This window comes from Bos grunniens, chromosome 19 (genome assembly GCF_055505025.1).
Source record: "Bos grunniens cultivar Pamir isolate PY7600 chromosome 19, Bosgru_T2T1.0, whole genome shotgun sequence".
NCBI classification, from domain to species: domain Eukaryota; kingdom Metazoa; phylum Chordata; class Mammalia; order Artiodactyla; family Bovidae; genus Bos; species Bos grunniens.
The window spans coordinates 21,791,266-21,808,294 of record NC_141183.1 but is presented as its reverse complement, the minus strand read 5'-3'; the positions used below and the strand labels follow the sequence as shown (position 1 = coordinate 21,808,294).

General features: G+C 46.4%; 1 protein-coding gene across 1 annotated transcript; it reads right to left on the bottom strand.

Moving 5' to 3' along the window:
* Positions 1 to 7,582: 7,582 nt before the first annotated feature.
* LOC147351625 (keratin, type I cuticular Ha7-like) lies at positions 7,583 to 15,024 on the bottom strand. The gene is made up of 7 exons (XM_086361023.1): positions 14,596 to 15,024; positions 12,314 to 12,396; positions 11,183 to 11,339; positions 10,708 to 10,869; positions 10,494 to 10,619; positions 9,582 to 9,802; positions 7,583 to 8,001 (listed from the first exon to the last, which is right to left on the bottom strand). The coding sequence occupies exons 1-7, from the start codon at positions 15,022 to 15,024 to the stop codon at positions 7,881 to 7,883; spliced, it is 1,299 nt and encodes a 432-aa protein (XP_086217149.1). The 3' UTR covers positions 7,583 to 7,880.
* Positions 15,025 to 17,029: the final 2,005 nt, after the last annotated feature.

Sequence of the window (17,029 nt, the reverse complement as noted above, 5' to 3'; positions counted from 1 at the left end):
CCACAGCCAAGAAGGATGGACATCTATTTGTGTAATGCCACCTGTCTATCACTCAGAAGGACTGTAAAAGGAAAAGAATCTAAAAAAGAGTGGATGTATGTATGTGTGCAGGCATGTTCAATCACTTCAGTAGTGTCCACCTCTTTGTGACCCTAAGGACTGTAGCCTACCAGGCTCCTCTGTCCATGGGATTCACCTGGCAAGAATACTGGAGTGGGTAGCCTTGCCCTCCTTCAGGGGATCTTCCCAACCAGGGATCAAACCCAGGCCTCCCACATTGCAGGCAGATTCTTTACAGCTGAGCCACTGGGGAAACCCAGATATATGTATGTGCATAACTGATTCAATTTGCTGTACAGCAGAAACTGATATAACATCATAAAACAATTTTCCTTCAATTAAAAAAAAATTTTTTTAAGTAATGTTTTAATTAATTAAAAAAATTAAATTTAAAAAGGTCTGTAGAGAAGGGACTCCCCTGGTGGTCCAGTGGTTAAGACACCACATTTCCATTGCAGGGGCCATGGTCAGGGAACTAAAATCCTATATGCTTCCAGGTGCGGCAAAAGAAAAAGGAATGTAGAGGAATTTTAAAGATAGAGGCTTTGATAATTAGTTTGAGAATGAGAACAAGGAAGATTCTGGAAGAAGAGATCATTTAGAAAGAAGGTTGAGAAAATGCAAGCTGAGAAATCCATATAAATGCATTAAAATTAAGGAAGTCTCTGGAAGTGGGTGTGAGAAAGGAATACTGCTAGGCTTGCAAAACTTTTCCAGTGAGGTATCTAGCCATCGTGTTAGAATAGAGTGAGTGGTAAGTCTAGGAGATAGTCCAAAGGAGCCCCCTCAAGCATGAAAATTGCATGTTGGGTTTAACAGAAACTGTTTTTAAATTTCCAGTTAGAATTTCTAACATTTTGCCCAATTCTCCAAGTATAATTGTCACACCAGGAAGATGCATCATACCCTGTCCCAGGCTCCCACCATCAGCCTTACTGGGTTACCTGCTACCTGGTTTAAGAATCAAAGGTTGAAAGATGCCAAGGGAGGGGGCTCCATGGTCATGTCATTGAATCCAAGGACCTCAGTGCCCAGGAGAGAAAATGAGGAAACACGGCTAAAGGGGATTTTGCAAGACAATCTTGGAGTCACTGAAGGCACTAGAAGGTCTGAGGAAGGGGGACCAAAGTTCTGAACATATAAATATTGCACCACCAGGTACCACCTGCCCCTTGGGGAGCAGCACCCCAGCCTCTGCTGTGGTTTTGGCTGCCCTCCAGAGGCAGTTTTATTGACAGCTTATTGAAGTCCTTCCCCCCAGCAAGCTTTCATGATGGTATTCACACAGCACTCCGCTTTGTCTCAGATGAAAGGTCCTTCATCTACCCTCTCCAAGGCCATTATCGTCACTTACTATAACGCCATTGACCAAAAGCTCCAGACTTATAATAAAATCAAAATCTCTTTGTTTTCCTCCAAGGCAATTAAAAGGGGAGAAATAGGTGGGTCCTAAGGCAAGCATCACTGAGACTTCCCAGAGGAAAGACTCAAGGCCAGGAGCTCCTGTCTCACTCATCCAGGCTTGGGACAAATGGAAAGCCCTGTGAATCAGACTGATGGGCATTTGCTCCTAGGGAACAGCACAAGCCTGCTTCCCAACTCTTGTCAGCCTGCTTTAAAGCACTGGCTTTCCAGCAAGGCACCACAATCCTGCCTTCTTCCCCACCTGGGGAGCTCAGACTAAATGCCAGCAGCATCCTTCATGATCTTTGGTCTTATCTACTGATTGGCCAGCGTAGCATCATGGAGGCTTTACACAAAGGAGAATGCTTAGGTTCTAAGTATGAGAAGATTCAAGGATTGGGACAAAAAAAAGCAGACATATCTTGCATACAATGCAGAAAGAGCCAAGAAATGGGAAAAGAGGGAAGCAGGGAGAGATGTGTTTAATAAGAAAGATAAGAATGCAAAGAAGAGGCAAGGAGGGAACCTGGAAGGAATCCTCTGAACCACAACGGGTAATGTTGATCAGACGAAGCTAGCCCATCTTCAAGTGAGGGAACCTGGAGGATGGAAAGGTGAGAAGTAACCAAGACAACCTAAATGAAGGTACAGAAGAGTGGTCCACCCTGATGAGTATCCTGAGAGATGTAAACGGAGACTCAGAAGAGATCTACAGACATGGGACCATAGTTTCTGAGGCCTCAGACAGAAGTGACATTGTTCCAAGGTGTCCAGACCAGAGCATCAGCTCCATGATCCAGTCTGAGATTTGTTTGTGGCTGAGAAATTCACTGTTGTCTACATCCAGGCTGCAAAATGTCAAAAGGGGCCCTGCTACCTGTTCCTGAATGATAGGAGTGTGTAGAAGAGAAAGGAAGAAAGGAGCTGGGGTAGTCACACCTGTACATCTTCAAGGCACAGTCAATCAGCAACCACAAAGATGCAGCAAAGAACAGGTTACACCTGTTACCTGCTGGCTTCTCCTGGAGATTCCTTTTTTCCCTGCAGAAGGTGAAATGGCACAAGAATTCAGGAGAGAGACAGTGGACTGAGGAGCTGGTAAGTAAACAATAATGCTACCATCCCTTTTAAATCTAGCTTCTTTCTTGCAATGCTTTCAAAATATCAATAGGCTTATGTGAATTTACTTCTTGAATTAGTGGGAAAGATGGGACTCCAGGGGCTTCCCTGGTAGATCAGACAGTAAAGAATCTGCCTGCAATGCAGGAGACCTGGGTTTGATCCCTGGACTAGGAAGATACCCTGGAGAAGGGAATTGCTACCCACTTCAGTATTTTTTCCTGGAGAATTCCGTGGACAGCCTGATGGGCTACAGTCCATGAGGTTGCAAAGAGTTGGATATGACTGAGAAACTAACAATTTCATGGGATTCCAAGATTATAAGGTCTCCATGGCCTCACACAGATTAGCAGTAGACTTCATGTACTCTCTTGATCTCCTAATTGAAGTACTTGCAGAGTTTATTCACTCAGAGAGAAACTGAGCAGTCCAGGACTATCAAACCCACAATTTTACTTAGTTAAGTTTTTTCAAAGCACGTTTAAAGAGCAGCTTCTCCATGATGGGCATGGGATGAAACTGAAATGGAATAATCACAGTTCCTGTAGCAAATTATCATTTTATGAAAAACTCAAACTAACATGGGTTCCCCAAATATATGAGAAATGACAAGAAGATGAGGAGAGGAGATATTTTAAAGGTATACGGACATTTGGAAATTTATTTGTATTTAATGGATTTAGAAGACTGTATATATGATGTTAAAGACAGTAATCACTTTTTGAACTTCTACCAAGTGCCTGGCATAGTCCCAGGACTGTGGGATTGGGGGTTGAGGGCCAGGGTGGGTGGAGAGGGGATACTTGTGGGGGACAAGCAAATGATGTGGTCTCAGTCCCGCTGAGCAGGCAGTCAAGCCTATAACTAACTCTAATGTACGGTAATATAATTGAGCCCTTCACCTCCTCTCCAAAAAAAAAACAATTCCTTCCTTCCCCCTCCCTCTTTTCCCACACTTGTTCCTGCCCCAAACTCCAGTCAGGCCATTTCAACCCAATTCATGATTCTCAGCCAAGAGGTGACGGATGCAGCCATTTCAGATTATCTCCTTGTCCCCTAAAGGAAATTTATTGGTGACTCTACTCTCTAGGTGACTCAGAGGTTGGTTTCAAACAACTGATCTCACTAATCCCTAATCCCTTTAAGAATCTTTTCTTCAACCAGGCCTGGTAATGAGTTATTTTATTTTAGTATCAGTTCTCATTTCTTGGTGGTTCTGAAGCATCCCTGTAGAATCTGTGGTCATTGAGATGAGTTTCAAAGCAGGTGAAGGAGGCTTCAAGGGATGGGGCATGGGACAGAAGATAGAAAAGAGGCAATGCTGAGTCAAGCAAGTGTAAGAGCTTCCTCTTTCTAGAAAAGGGAACAATATTAGCAGGGAGAAATAGAGGTGATGGGTGACCCTGCTGGTAGGTGGACACAGTGGCCACCCTCAGAATCAGAGAGAGATACTGGTGGTGGAGGCCTCTTGGCAGAGGGCCTTGAAGCTAATGTGAATGAACAAACCACATGTTTAGGATGTCTGACAAGCTGGGGGAGGAAAGGGGAAGGAAGGCAAGAGAAGTGTGGGTACAAAAACTAGCCTAAAGTGGGAGCCTCAGCTGAAGGAGGCCAGGAGACTCAGCCTGCAATGTGGTGGGCAGGGAGGACATTGCAGGGTGAGAGGATGCACTGGGAAGATTATCCTTTGGGGGATTCCCAGGCCCTGCAAAATCCATCTCAGCCAGCTCCCCCCAGACTTATTGCTGTTGTTCAGTCCCTCAGTCATATCCGACTCTTTGTGACCCCATGGACTGCAGCACACCAGGCTTCCCTGTCCTTCACCATCTCCTGGAGCTTGCTCAAACTCAAGTCCATTGAGCCAGTGATGCCATCCAACCATCTAACCATCCCCCCAGCCTTGGAGAGAGTCTAAATCTAAAGTTTTATCCAGAGGTACCTCAGTAAAATGCTTGGCAGTTTGGTTCAGGGTAATGCGCCAGGAAGGAGAAGACTTGGGCTTGAGTGCATCCCTAACTTTGAACTTCTTCTGCTGCAAAATGCAGATTGCGGAACCTGTTCTGTCTCTCTCAGGGTTTGGGGGTAGGGGCTCCAGTTGGATAACAGATGTGAAAGCACTTTGTAAATGGTACAATGATGAACATACATACAGGGTTCTATTTCTCTTCTCCTTCTCTACCTCAATGGACAAAGTGGTCCTAGTAATGGCGGAGAGTGACTAGCCTTCTTTGATGATTTCCCACCATCACAATTGCCAGGCTCCTCATGCTATTTTCATTTTATGGCATAAGTTCTCAGATATGAAAGGATTCTCAAGCATAAACACTGTCTTATTGCCTTCAAGGAAAACAAATCAAAACATTGGTGTGATTACGGTTCTGTTGTTCTGCTGACACAAACTGAGACTTGGCCTCTGTACAGCACAATGGTTGGAAGAACAGTTGCTGGAGTAAGACTACCTGGATCTGAACCCTGGCTTCCCCACTGAGTAGCTGTGTGTCCTTGGGCCTTTAGCCTTTCTGTTATTTAGACTTTCAGCTGTTATTTAGCCTTTCTGAGCTTTGGTTCCTCATCTGCAAAATGGGGATAACAATAATATTGGCTTCATAGGATTGCTATAGGGTTAAATGAGTGTATGTATGTAAACTTATCCCTAACTTAAATTAGTGCCTGGCTAATTAGTAAGAGCTCAGAGAGTGTAAGCATCACTGATGATGATAATGATGAAGATACGTAATGATGATGATGATGGTAGCGATGGTGATGATGGTGATGGTGATGATGAAAAAGATAATTGTGGTGGTGGTGATGGTAGTGATGATGGTAATAAAGGATTGTTTGGTTTCCAGGGAAGCTCTTCACACCTTCCCAAGCATAATTATCTCCTTTACCCAGCATTTCTTCCCAAACCACTTCACACATTCACACACAGACACACACACAGACACACAATGTCTCATCAAAGCTAATATTTTAATTATAGATGACAAGGCATTGTATATGAACTTAAGAAACACAGGTCAGTCACCTTGAGGCCCCACTGACTCATTTCATGTCACCAGAAGAATCTTTCCACCACTGAATGACTCACCTCCTCTCCATCTCCTTACATGGGAAGAACAATGCTTCCCTCCTCTCTCATGGTGCAAGAGTAAGTGGCTTTATTTTGTTAAATGGCTTTGAACTTGTTGGATGAAAGGAGCTATATAAGTACAAAGGAAGAAGCAAAGGTGTTTGGGCTGGGGAGCTAAATTAAGACTGATTGAGATTGCTCTTTCTTATTGGGACCCACTCTTGGATACGTGTCTCAGGGATGCATCGCCTGTGCCCACACAGCTCTACACTTGGGAAAAGAGCAGAGGCACAGGGGAGGGGAGGGGAGGGGAGGGAAGGGTGAACAGCCTCTGACCTTCCAGAGCTTCCTACGAAGCAAGTCCTGATGGCTCCCAAGCAAATCAGTCCTGTTTGCAGAGACAGTGGCCAATAGGTAGGTTTCCAGGCTTGAGAGCAGTTGGAGGCACAGCAGCCAGGTTCTGACTTAAAACCATGGAGATCCCTGAGACTTGGGACTGTGGTCACTCCTGCAGAGGATGGGCTAGACTTTGTAAATTTCTCAGCAAGCTACTCTGATTCAGAGAGTTCAAGGGGTAGAGAGGGAAGACAAGAACCAGCTGCTGGATTCAGTGTTTTGGCTCTGCTTGTAGTTTCACTGATTAATAAGACCTAGAAAGCAGAAAGTCATCAATTTGAGGGGCTAGAAGACCCTCTACAACCATCTTATCCAGCTCCATCAGACACCTGAGTGACTTCCTCAGTGTCTTCACCATGTGGTTATAAAAGCCCTCTTTGAATGCTTCCAGTTATGGGGAACTCACTACTTACTACTTGGCCAGTTCTGATGCTGCTTTCTGGAGACATGCTCTTTTTAGCCATCACTGCCGAAATATGGAGCTTCTGGTTCATGTGTCTTGGAACCAGAAGACAGTTCTGGAGAATCCCAGGGACAGGGGAGCCTGGTGGGCTGCCGTCTATGGGGTCACACAGAGTCGGACACAACTGAAGTGACTTAGCAGCAGCAGCAGATTGATATAGCGATCAGCTCAGCAATTACCATTGCTCAACATGTTCACCACTAACTCAATGGGATCAAGAGTTCCTCATCCATGAGATCAGGGGAGTAAGGCCCATCCCTTCTGCAGTGATCTCACTTCCCAAATAAACCCCCTAACAGTGGTTCTTAAACTTGATTATGCATAGAATCACCTGGAAGGCTCAATGAAACAGACTGCTTACTCAGAAAGCCTGGGGGTGGGGCCCAAGAAGATGCATTTCCACCAAGTTCTCAAATGATGCTGGTATTACTGGTTGGAGGACCACAATTTTAGAACTACTGTCCTAAATTTTCTCATGTTTAATTTTTGCCTCTTCAAAGCTTCCAAAGTATGGACTTTGGATATAATTCAAAGAAACTGGGCTTCAAGCCTTGATTCAGCACCCCCGCTAAAAATGGTAATAGCCACTCCCTCTTTGCAGGGTTTTTGTGGGACCCTGTGTCCCAGTGTTTATAAAGCCCCAAGACGATGCCTTGCTCATAATGAGCATGTGATCACGAAAACTTACTTCAAGGAAAGTATTCTGGAGGGGCCAGCAGAAGTTCTGATCTGAGTTTTTCCTTTGCTCAAGGACCAGCTGGCTTCATCCAGATAAAAAGGTGGGGGCGTGGGGGGTGTTATTTAGTCTGTATGTTTGTATTTAGCTCTGCAGTTTGGCTCTGTGTTCAGGCTTGATCAGGTCAAGAGCTAGGTATTTCTCCCCTGTGCCATTTTGCTGAACTTTCATATTTTAGCCACAGTCCTCACTGGCTTTGCCCTCTCCCAGAACCACCCTGTGAGTAAACCACAATCTCTGCTTCTACATGAATGCCTGGCTCAGGGAGCTCCACAGCATCACTCTCAGTATCACTCAGCATGGGATGAAAGAACAGACCCGCAGGCACTGGGCTCTTTATGCTGCAGAAATGAAGTTTATTAGCAAATTAAAAGCAAAGTCTGAAAGACCAGGAGGCAGCAGAAGAGAGAAAGTAGAGCAGTCAGGACACTCTGAAAGGAGGAAGGACAAATCCAAGGGCCAGGGCTGAGTGGCTGGACCAGAAAGCCCATCAGTAGAGAAGTTCTTCCTGCCTTCAGTCTCCCCATAGGCTGACTGGGGCAGAAAGGCCTGGGGTGGCAGGCCTGGGGGATGGAGCCAAGGGACTACAGGCGTTTGCCATTTTCTGGCTCCTCCAGGTGAGGAGTAATTCAGCATCGAGGTGATGAGCAGGACCCAGCAGGCCCAGAAAGGCAGGGATAGCAGGAGGTACAGGCTGAAGAACCCACACAGGTGCTGGAGACTGGGGTTGCACACGGGTTGCAGGGGAGCCTGTAGAGAGAGAAAAAAAAAAAGTGTTTAAACATTGGCATGAATTGTGGTGCTGGGGAAGACTCCTGAGAGTCCCTTGGACAGCAAGGAGATCAAACCAGTCAATCTTAAGGGAAATCAACCCTGAATACTCATTGGAAGGACTGATGCTGAATCTGAAACTCCAGTATTTTGGTCACCTGATGCAAACAGCTGACCATTGGAGAAGTCCCTGCTGCTGGGAAAGATTGAGGATAGAAGGAGAAGAGGGGATCAGGGGATGAGATGGCTGGATGGCAACATGCATGCAATGGACATGAACTTGGGCAAACTTTAGGAGATGGTGAGAGACAGAGAGGCCTGGTGTGCTACAGTCCATGGGGTCACAAAGAGTTGGACACAACTGAGAGACTGAACAACAAGAATGAATGAGAAGTGCATGAAAGTCCAAAATAAATAGGCACTTCAGAACTGGAAGAGCAGGGGATTTCTCTTGTGGTTCAGTAGCTGAGACTCCATGCTCCCAGTGCAGGGGGCCTGGGTTCAAGCCCTGGTCAGGGAACTGGATCCCACATGCCTCAACTAAGAGTCCTCATGCCACAATGACAGATCCTACATGCCACAGTTTGAGATCCTGCATGCCACAACAAAGACTGAAGATCCTGCGTCCTGCAGCTAAGACCTGGTGCAGCCAAATAAATTTAAAAGAATTGGAAGAGCAAAGAGGAGCTTAGGCCATAGAGGTCCCTCTAAGCCTAGAAAGGGGAGGGACTGTTCCGAGTTCTCAGTGAGGCTACAGCCAGAGCTCGGAGCGCCTTGTGCAAAGCCAGTGTTCTCTCCCACGAGGAAAGGAACACAGCGGAGAGAAAGGCAGAAAGCAGGTGGAGCAGGAACAGGCCAAGGCCAGCCACCCTCTCAATTTAAACACGGCCACTGGGGGCTTCCCAGGTGGCTCAGCGGTAAAGAATCCACCTGCAGGCACAGGAGGCCCAGAAGATTCGGGTTCGATTCCTGGGTCGGGAAGATCCCCTGGAGAAGGAAATGGCTACCCAGTCCAGGATTCTTGCCTAGAGAACCCCAGAACCCAGAACCCCAGGAGCCTGGTGGGCTACAGTCCATGGGGTCAAAGAAAGTCAGACACAACTGAATGATGAAACAACAGCAAAGCATTTATAAACACAGCCCCTGACCCTGTTCCTGAGTGCTCGGAGGGGTACACCATCTGTCCACATATGTCACAGTCCTACTGAGAGACTAAAAACGAGAGAATAGGTACCAGTGCTCCACGCAATATTTTTAAATGCTGAAAGTGACGCTCCTGGGATATTCCAGAAGGAATTTAGCAAAACCTAAATGTACTGAAGCCTGAGTATGTTAGCTCCGGTGGGAGTGACTAGCACCTGGAAACGTAACATGGATGGCGTGAGTTTCAGAATTCTTACACACCTTCCTCCATGTCCAAGCAGCACCAGGCTTCCTGGGGAGCAAGTCTGTCCTCAGAGGTAGAATCTGCAATGCCACTCCCTCCTTTTAGTTCATTCCCACTAAGAGGTCTCTGCTTTTACACATGATATTGATATAAACAACATCAGGCTACGTACTTGCAGTCCTCGTTTTCCAGAAGGTTCCGGTATGTGGCAATCTCACACTCCAGCTGGGCCTTGACATCCAGCAGCACCTGGTACTCCTGGTTCTGCCGCTCCAGGTCAGCCCGGATCTCAGACAGCTGCTCCTCTATGTTGCTGATGAGGCTCTGCATCTGGGCCAGCTCAGTGCTGAAGCGGGCCTCAGATTCACACAGTGAGTTCTGCAGACAGTTCTTCTGTGATACCAAAGAAAGAGGGGAAGAGATTAAAAGTCACGGACCCTGTCCTCAACCCCTTCAGACCATGACACCCCAAGCCATCATTAGGCTCAGAGAGCAAGTCCTCAGCAGCAACAACTAACAACACGCTGTGGCTCTTCATCATAGACCCTAGAAGATGTTTGCAGAACCTCCCTCACTGCATGAATGTTCACTTCCTCAGCATCCACACACACTAGAGAGTTCTTGCAAAGGCAAAGAAAGTGAAAGTGAAAGTCACTCAGTTGTGTCCAACTCTTTGCGACCCCCATGGACTATACAGTCCATGGAGTTCTCCAGGCCAGAATACTGGAGTGGGTAGCCTTTCCCTTCTCCAGGGGATCTTCCCAACCCAGGGATCAAACCCAGGTCTCCCACATTTCGGGCAGATTCTTTACCAGCTGAGCCACAAGGGAAGCCCAAGAATACTGGAATGGGTAGCCAATTCTCTTCTCCAGTGGATCTTCCCGACCCAGGAATCAAACTGGGGTCTCCTGCATTGCAGGCGGATTCTTTACCAACTGAGCCATCAGGGAAGCCCAAAGGCAAAGAAGTCAAGGTTAAAGCTGGGTCCTTGGACGATATCTAAGTGAGGCATGTACTGAACCTGGGGACTGCCCATGAGAAGCGGGAGCCCACCTGAGTCTTCCACGCTCCCAGAGGAACTCACCAGCGTGTGCTGAGCCTGCAGCTCCACCTCCAGGATGTTCACTGTGCGTCGAAGCTCCAGGATCTCCGACTGGCAGCACTGCAGCTCCTCTGAGCAGGACATGGCCTGCAGGCTGATGCCTTCAGACTGTAGCACGAGCACACAGAGAAGTGATCGATCACCTCCCTGGCCAGATGCAGCCGGATCCCTCCCTGCTCCGCAGCACCTCCCTCACCTGAGTTTGGAACCACTGCTCCACGTCACGGAGGTTGGTCTCCACCATGGCCTCGTACTGGCCCCGCATCTCTTCCAGCACCCTGCCCAGGTCCACAGTGGGCTCCACGTCCAGCTCAATCTTGAGCTTATCTCCCAGCTGACACTTCAGAGTGTGGACTTCCTATGGACACAGGAGGACATCCCGTTGGTGGGGCTCCTGCTGCCCTCCACTCAGAGCCTCACCTCCCACTTCCCATTCGCTCCAATGATTTCCCTGCACTCCTCTGAGGACGAGGCACTGTCTGCATCAGTGTGGTAGTTTCTGAAGCCATTCAGTGGGCCAGTTCCCCGTGAAAGCCAGAACTCCCCTTTGAGGCTTAACCACAGAGCACAAGTATCTACCCCGAGCAGGAGGAAGAGCCTCATTGCTTCCTCTGAAGAAGCCTGAATTCACCCCAGGACATCTCCATGTGCCACCCAAAGGGCCCCAGCACCTGCTCATGGTTCTTCTTGAGGCAGAGCAGCTCCTCCTTCCGGGACTCCAGCTGGGCCTCCAAGTCAGCCTTTGCAAGTGTGAGGTCATCCAGCGCCCTGCGCATCCCGCAGACATCAGCTTCCACCAGCTGGCGGAGGGAGTGCTCCGTCTGGAACCTTCACCAGGGCAGACGCAGGGATTGGGGTTAAAGAGAAGAGGGCCCATGGGACACAACCCACAGGGTGACTCGCTGGCCTTCTCTCTGCTGTCCAGTCGTGAGTTGGCATTGCCTGGGTCGTGTGCTCACAGAAACTGCAGGGTGATTCTCACTCATTCAACACTAAGCACCTAGGACAACCAGGCAGAGCGGCCGGTCCTGAGGATACCAGCATGGCCCGCAGACACTGCTACCCTCGAGGGAAGATGGCCAAAGGGGAAGCGGCAGAGTAGACCCTCATCTTCCATGCCCCCCGACTGAGATGGACCTTGGACTCTGTCCCAGATTAGGAGCCAAACCGCCAGGATGGGAAGAAGCTTCTTTCACCCCGGGGGAGTGAGGCGTCCACAGTGCCCAGAAGAAAGACAATAGACTGTAACGTCCTTCCTGCTGCCCCGCTGGACCCTCTCAGGGAATGTAAACCCTCTGACCTCCACATGGCTCCAGGCTCCCGATTTCTATCATGAATTACTAGAGCTCACAAATTGGTGGAGCTGCATTGCAGAGATACATCTTTTACCAAGGCAGCAGAATTTCCTACAAAATGACCTCGGATAGGAAATGAGGGGGCGAGTTCTGGTTCTACTGCTCAACAGCCATGTGACTTCCAGTTGGCAAGTTCCCTCAGGGCTCTGGGCCCCATGTCTTCAGAAAGCAGACACCAGCACTGCCCTGCCCGCCTCACTGGGGTCTTCTTACACAGAATCAAGTGGAGGAAGCATTTCAAATCACACTGTAAACTATAATGGCTAAACAACTGCAGAAGGCCAGGGGTGTTTTCTCAAGACCTTGAACTTAATGCCCTCTGTTTATGTCAGCTGTAACTGTTGGTTTGGGCCCTTGGTTGATTGCATCTCTGATGCCAGGTGCATCACCAGAGAGGCATCAAGGTAGGCATCTGGATCCTCCCCCAAGCGTGCTACCCCAACTCACTTGGTCCTGAAGTCATCTGCAGCTAGTTTGGCATTGTCTATTTGCACCACCAGCTTGTTGTTCTCAGATTTGACGCACAGGATCTGAGGAAAGAAAGTACACTCAGGGATTCATTTATTCCCAGAGTCACCTATGGCCTCAGTCAAAAGAAGAGCCATTGGCTGGGTTCAATCTACAACATCACCTTGACAACACAAACTCCCAAACGTGTGAGCAATGCTGCTGTGGCATGGAAGGGGCACACGCAAGAGGGTGCATGGCAAAGGGGAACGTGTAGAGCCAAAGGAAGCAAGAGGTGGGAGATAGTAGCAAACTGAACACATAGCTAAGACTTATTATTTTGCCAGATCTGAGGCTTAATCTGATATAAACAAGAAGAGCCAGAATCTAGGCCACAGAACAATGGGCTGGTTATGAAAGTTTCAGGTAAGATGGGATCCATTCTTTTTTAACTTTCTTTTCCTTGAAGTATAGTTGATTTACAATGTTGTGCCAGTCTCTGCTATACAGCAAAGTGACTTAGTTATACATATATATACATTCTTCTTTATATTCTTTTCCATTATGGTTTATCACAGGATATTGAATATAGTTCCCTGTGCTATATATTAGAACCTTGTTGTTTATCCATTCTCGATGTAATGGTTTGTCATTACCAACCCCAAACTTTTAGTCCATCCCTCTCCCTTCCCGCCATTCCCTTGACAACCACTACTCTGCTCTCTATGTCTGTGAGCCTATTTCTGTTTTGTAGATAGGTTCATTTTGCCATATTTTAGATTCCACATATAAGTGATATGATATGGAATTTGTCTTTTTCTGACTTACTTCACTTAGTGTGATAATCTCTAGTTGCAACCATGTTGCTGGGAATGACATTATTTCATTCCTTTTATGGCTAAGTAATATTCCATTTTGTATATGTACCACATCTTCTTTATCCATTCATCTGATGATAGCCATTTATATTGTTTCCCTGATTTGGATATTATAAATAGTGCCGCTATGAACACTGGGGGTGCATGTATCTTTCTGATCCTGAATTATATTTTTGTCTGGGTATATTTCCAGGAATGGAATTACTGGATCATATGATAATTCTATTATCATAATTCTATTCTGTTAGAATTCGTTTTCTGGGAACCTCCATACTGTTTTCCATAGTGGCTATACCAACTTACACTTAAGGTAGGATCCAGTCTTAATAAGTTGTCTCTACCACTGGTTGGTCAACCTCCTCAAAGTTCTTCTCTGAATCTAGCCATAGCTCCATGGCCCTTATTCTGACATTCTCTGTCTTTCTGTTTCCAAAACTAAGTAAGCTCTACAGAAGCATTCTATTTATAATTGAAGGGGAGAGCAGATATACATAACAGATCAATGCTACTGAATACACTGGCTCTTAAAGGACATAGAACATATATCCCTGACCCCTTTAACGGCACCAGAACTTAACTTGCACTGTTTTTGCAACTACAATTGAAGAATTGTAAGTTATCATAAACTCAGAATCCCAGAGAATCAAATGCTGGATCTTATCCTTTACATATTCACATTCACCTTCACTCAAGAGACTCTCTTCCCCCCAAGTCTGGGGTTAGCAGGTGCAAACTATTATACAAAGACTGGATAAACTGTACAGCTCAGGGAACTATACTCAATATCCTGGGATAAACCATAATTGAAAAGAAAATTTAAAATAATATAGGGACTACCCTGGTGGTCCTGTGGTTAAGATTTCTGCAAGAGGTGCAGATTTAATCCCTGGTGGGAAAGCTAAGATCCCACATGCCTTGCAGTCAAAAAACCAAAACATTAACAACAGAAACAGTACTGTAACATTTCAATACTTTTCAAAAATGATCCACATCAAAAAAAATTTTTTAAGAATATTAAAAAGTATATATACATATGTATAACTGAATCACTTTACTGTACAGGAGAAATTAACAGAGCATTGTAAGTCAACTACACTTCAATTAAAAAAAAAAAAAATCAGCTACAGCTAATTCCATCATCAGTCCAGGCCCTGAACATTTAGTGCAAAGGTCAGTCATGTAAAAGAGCCAGACAGTTAATCTTTCAGGCTTTGCAGACCATGAATCTCTATCACGACTACTGGACTCTGCCATTGGAGCATAAAAGCAGCCAGAGACAGTACCTCTGTGAATGAGCATGGCTGTGTACCAATAGAACTTTATTTACAAAGTCAGGCAAGAGGTTGACTTTGGCCTAAGAACTGTTGGTTGCCCACCTCTGATGGGAAGCATCACAAACCTCACCTTCTGCTGCAGCTCCTCGATGATGCGGAAGTGGCTCTGATAGTCCGGACACACGGTGGACTCAGGGCATTTGCTCAGCTCTCGGATCTGGCTCTCCAGCTCCGCGTTGTCCCGCTCCAGCTGGCGCACCCTCTCCAGGTAGCTGGCCAGCCGGTCATTCAAGAACTGCATGGTCTCCTTCTCATGGCTGTTGAAGAAGCCTTCGCTGAAGGTCCCGCAGATTCCGATGTTGCCTGGAATGTCGCAGGTGCCCGGCAGAGGGCAGGCAGCGTTGCAGCTGTGGGGCAGACAGAGGCTGGGTCGGCCGAGGGGGGTTGTGCCCACTCGGACTCGGTTGGCGTGTGCCAGGGTGGCCGAGAGGCCCAGGGGGGCGGCCCCGGCCTGTGAGAGCGGCCCACTGAGGAGAGAACTGCAGCTGATGGAAGTCATGGCCAAGACTCTTGCTTTGTCCACGGTTGGATTTGTTCGAGTTTGAAACCTCCCTCTTTCCTAGACCTATCGTGGGCGCTGGTACAAGAAAACTGGCGTTTTCCTCATGAATATGTATATGGATTCTTAAACAACCGCGCTATTACTCAGTTGAGTTTGTCCCCTGTAAAGAGTTAATGAGCTCATGAAAGAGGCCATGACCCACACAGCCTCCCCTGACCGCAGGGTCCTAGAAAACAGGGAAAATGAGGTCATCTTTGAGCTGCCACGTCCTGCGGCTTTTGTCTCTCACCCCTCTGTCCACTGATCCCTGTGAAGGCACGGAGAACCAGAGCCTCCAACAATGTCCTCAAAATTGCTCTCACTTCCATACTCTTTTCCTGCCACTGAATGTTCCCATCATGGCAAGTTTAAAATATTAATCCAGTGGGCACACTGAGGAAAGGAAAAAGTCAGGAGTTCATTTCAGCAGATTGGTGTGGACTATGCATTGTGGGACACTGCTGGAGGGAGGGAGTTCTATTTTAATAAGAAGGATAAGAAATTTAGTGGTCTTGATATTAAAAAGGCAATAATAGAGAATGCTAGAAAGTAATTTTTTAATTAAAAAAATTCTTAAAGAACTATGATGATTTTAAGTAGAAGAAAACACACTGACAGACCAGAAAGACTTCATGGAAAAGGGAATAGTTAAATTATTTTTCTATTTATGTATTTTTGGCTGTGCTGGGTCTTCATTGCTGCAGATGGGCTTTCTTTGTTTGGTGAACAGGGGCTACTCTTTGCTGTGATGTGTGGGCTCTAAGAACACAGGTTTAATAGTTGTGGCGCACAGGCGTAGTTGCCCTGTAGCATGGGGGGTCTTCCTGGACCGGGGATCGATCCCATGTCCCCTGCATTGGTAGGCAGATTCTTAACCACTGGGCCATCAGGGAAGAGTCCAATAGGAACATTTAAAACGTGTTTTGGGGACTTCCATGCTAGTCCAGTGGTTAATACTTTGCCTCCAAATGCAGGAGGTGTGGGGTTCAATCCCTGGTCATGGAGCTGAGATCCCACATGCCTCATGGCCAAAAAATCAAACATAAAACAGAAGAAATATTGTCACAAATTCAATAAACACTTTTAAAATGGTCCACATCAAAAAATAAAAATAAATGTGCTTTGAATGATGGCTTCCAGAAAGGGTTGGGGGGAAGAGCATTTCTCATAGAGAGCGAAATGAACAGAATGAAACACGTTTGAGAAATGGAAAATAGTCTACCTGTGTTTGCACTTACTGTGAAGACTATATGCCAACACTGGAAAGCTGTGTTTGCTCCAGGTTGTTGGAAGCCGTGAATGCCAGGACCATTTCATATTTAGTCTTCAGTTAAGGGGAGTCAAAGACAGGACACTTGGCCTGGAAGCTGATTCTCCTCAGATCTAAGGAAAAATAAATATCAGGTTCCTTTAGAACGAAAGTAACAGAAAAGAAATGGAAGTTTCCTGTGTAAATATGAGGGGAAAACACTAGGCCAGACAATGAAAGAGAAACCTAAATTCCAAGCTGATTTTGGTGGTTGAAAACTGAATAACACACTTTAAAAAAAAAAAAAACGTTTTATTTTGTATTGGGGTATAGCCCATTAAACAATGTTGTGATCGCCGCAGGTGAACAACGAAGGGACTCAGCCATGCATGTACATGTACCCATTCTCCCCCAAACTCCCCTCCCACCCAGGCTGCCACATACATTGAGCAGAGTTCCATGTGCTCTACAGCAGGTGAAGGGATAGTTAGGGAGTTTGGGATGGACATGTACACTCTGCTATATTTTAAATGAATAACTAACAAGGACCTGATAACACACTTTTTAAGAATCCATGCACCAAAGTCAAATGAGAAATTAAAGTATTTTAAACCAGATTAAAATGAAAATACAACTAATTTTGGCAATTTAGACGTTCCCTACACAAGTGTAAAGCATAATTTTTGGAATTGGGGGAAAAAACTAATGAATGAA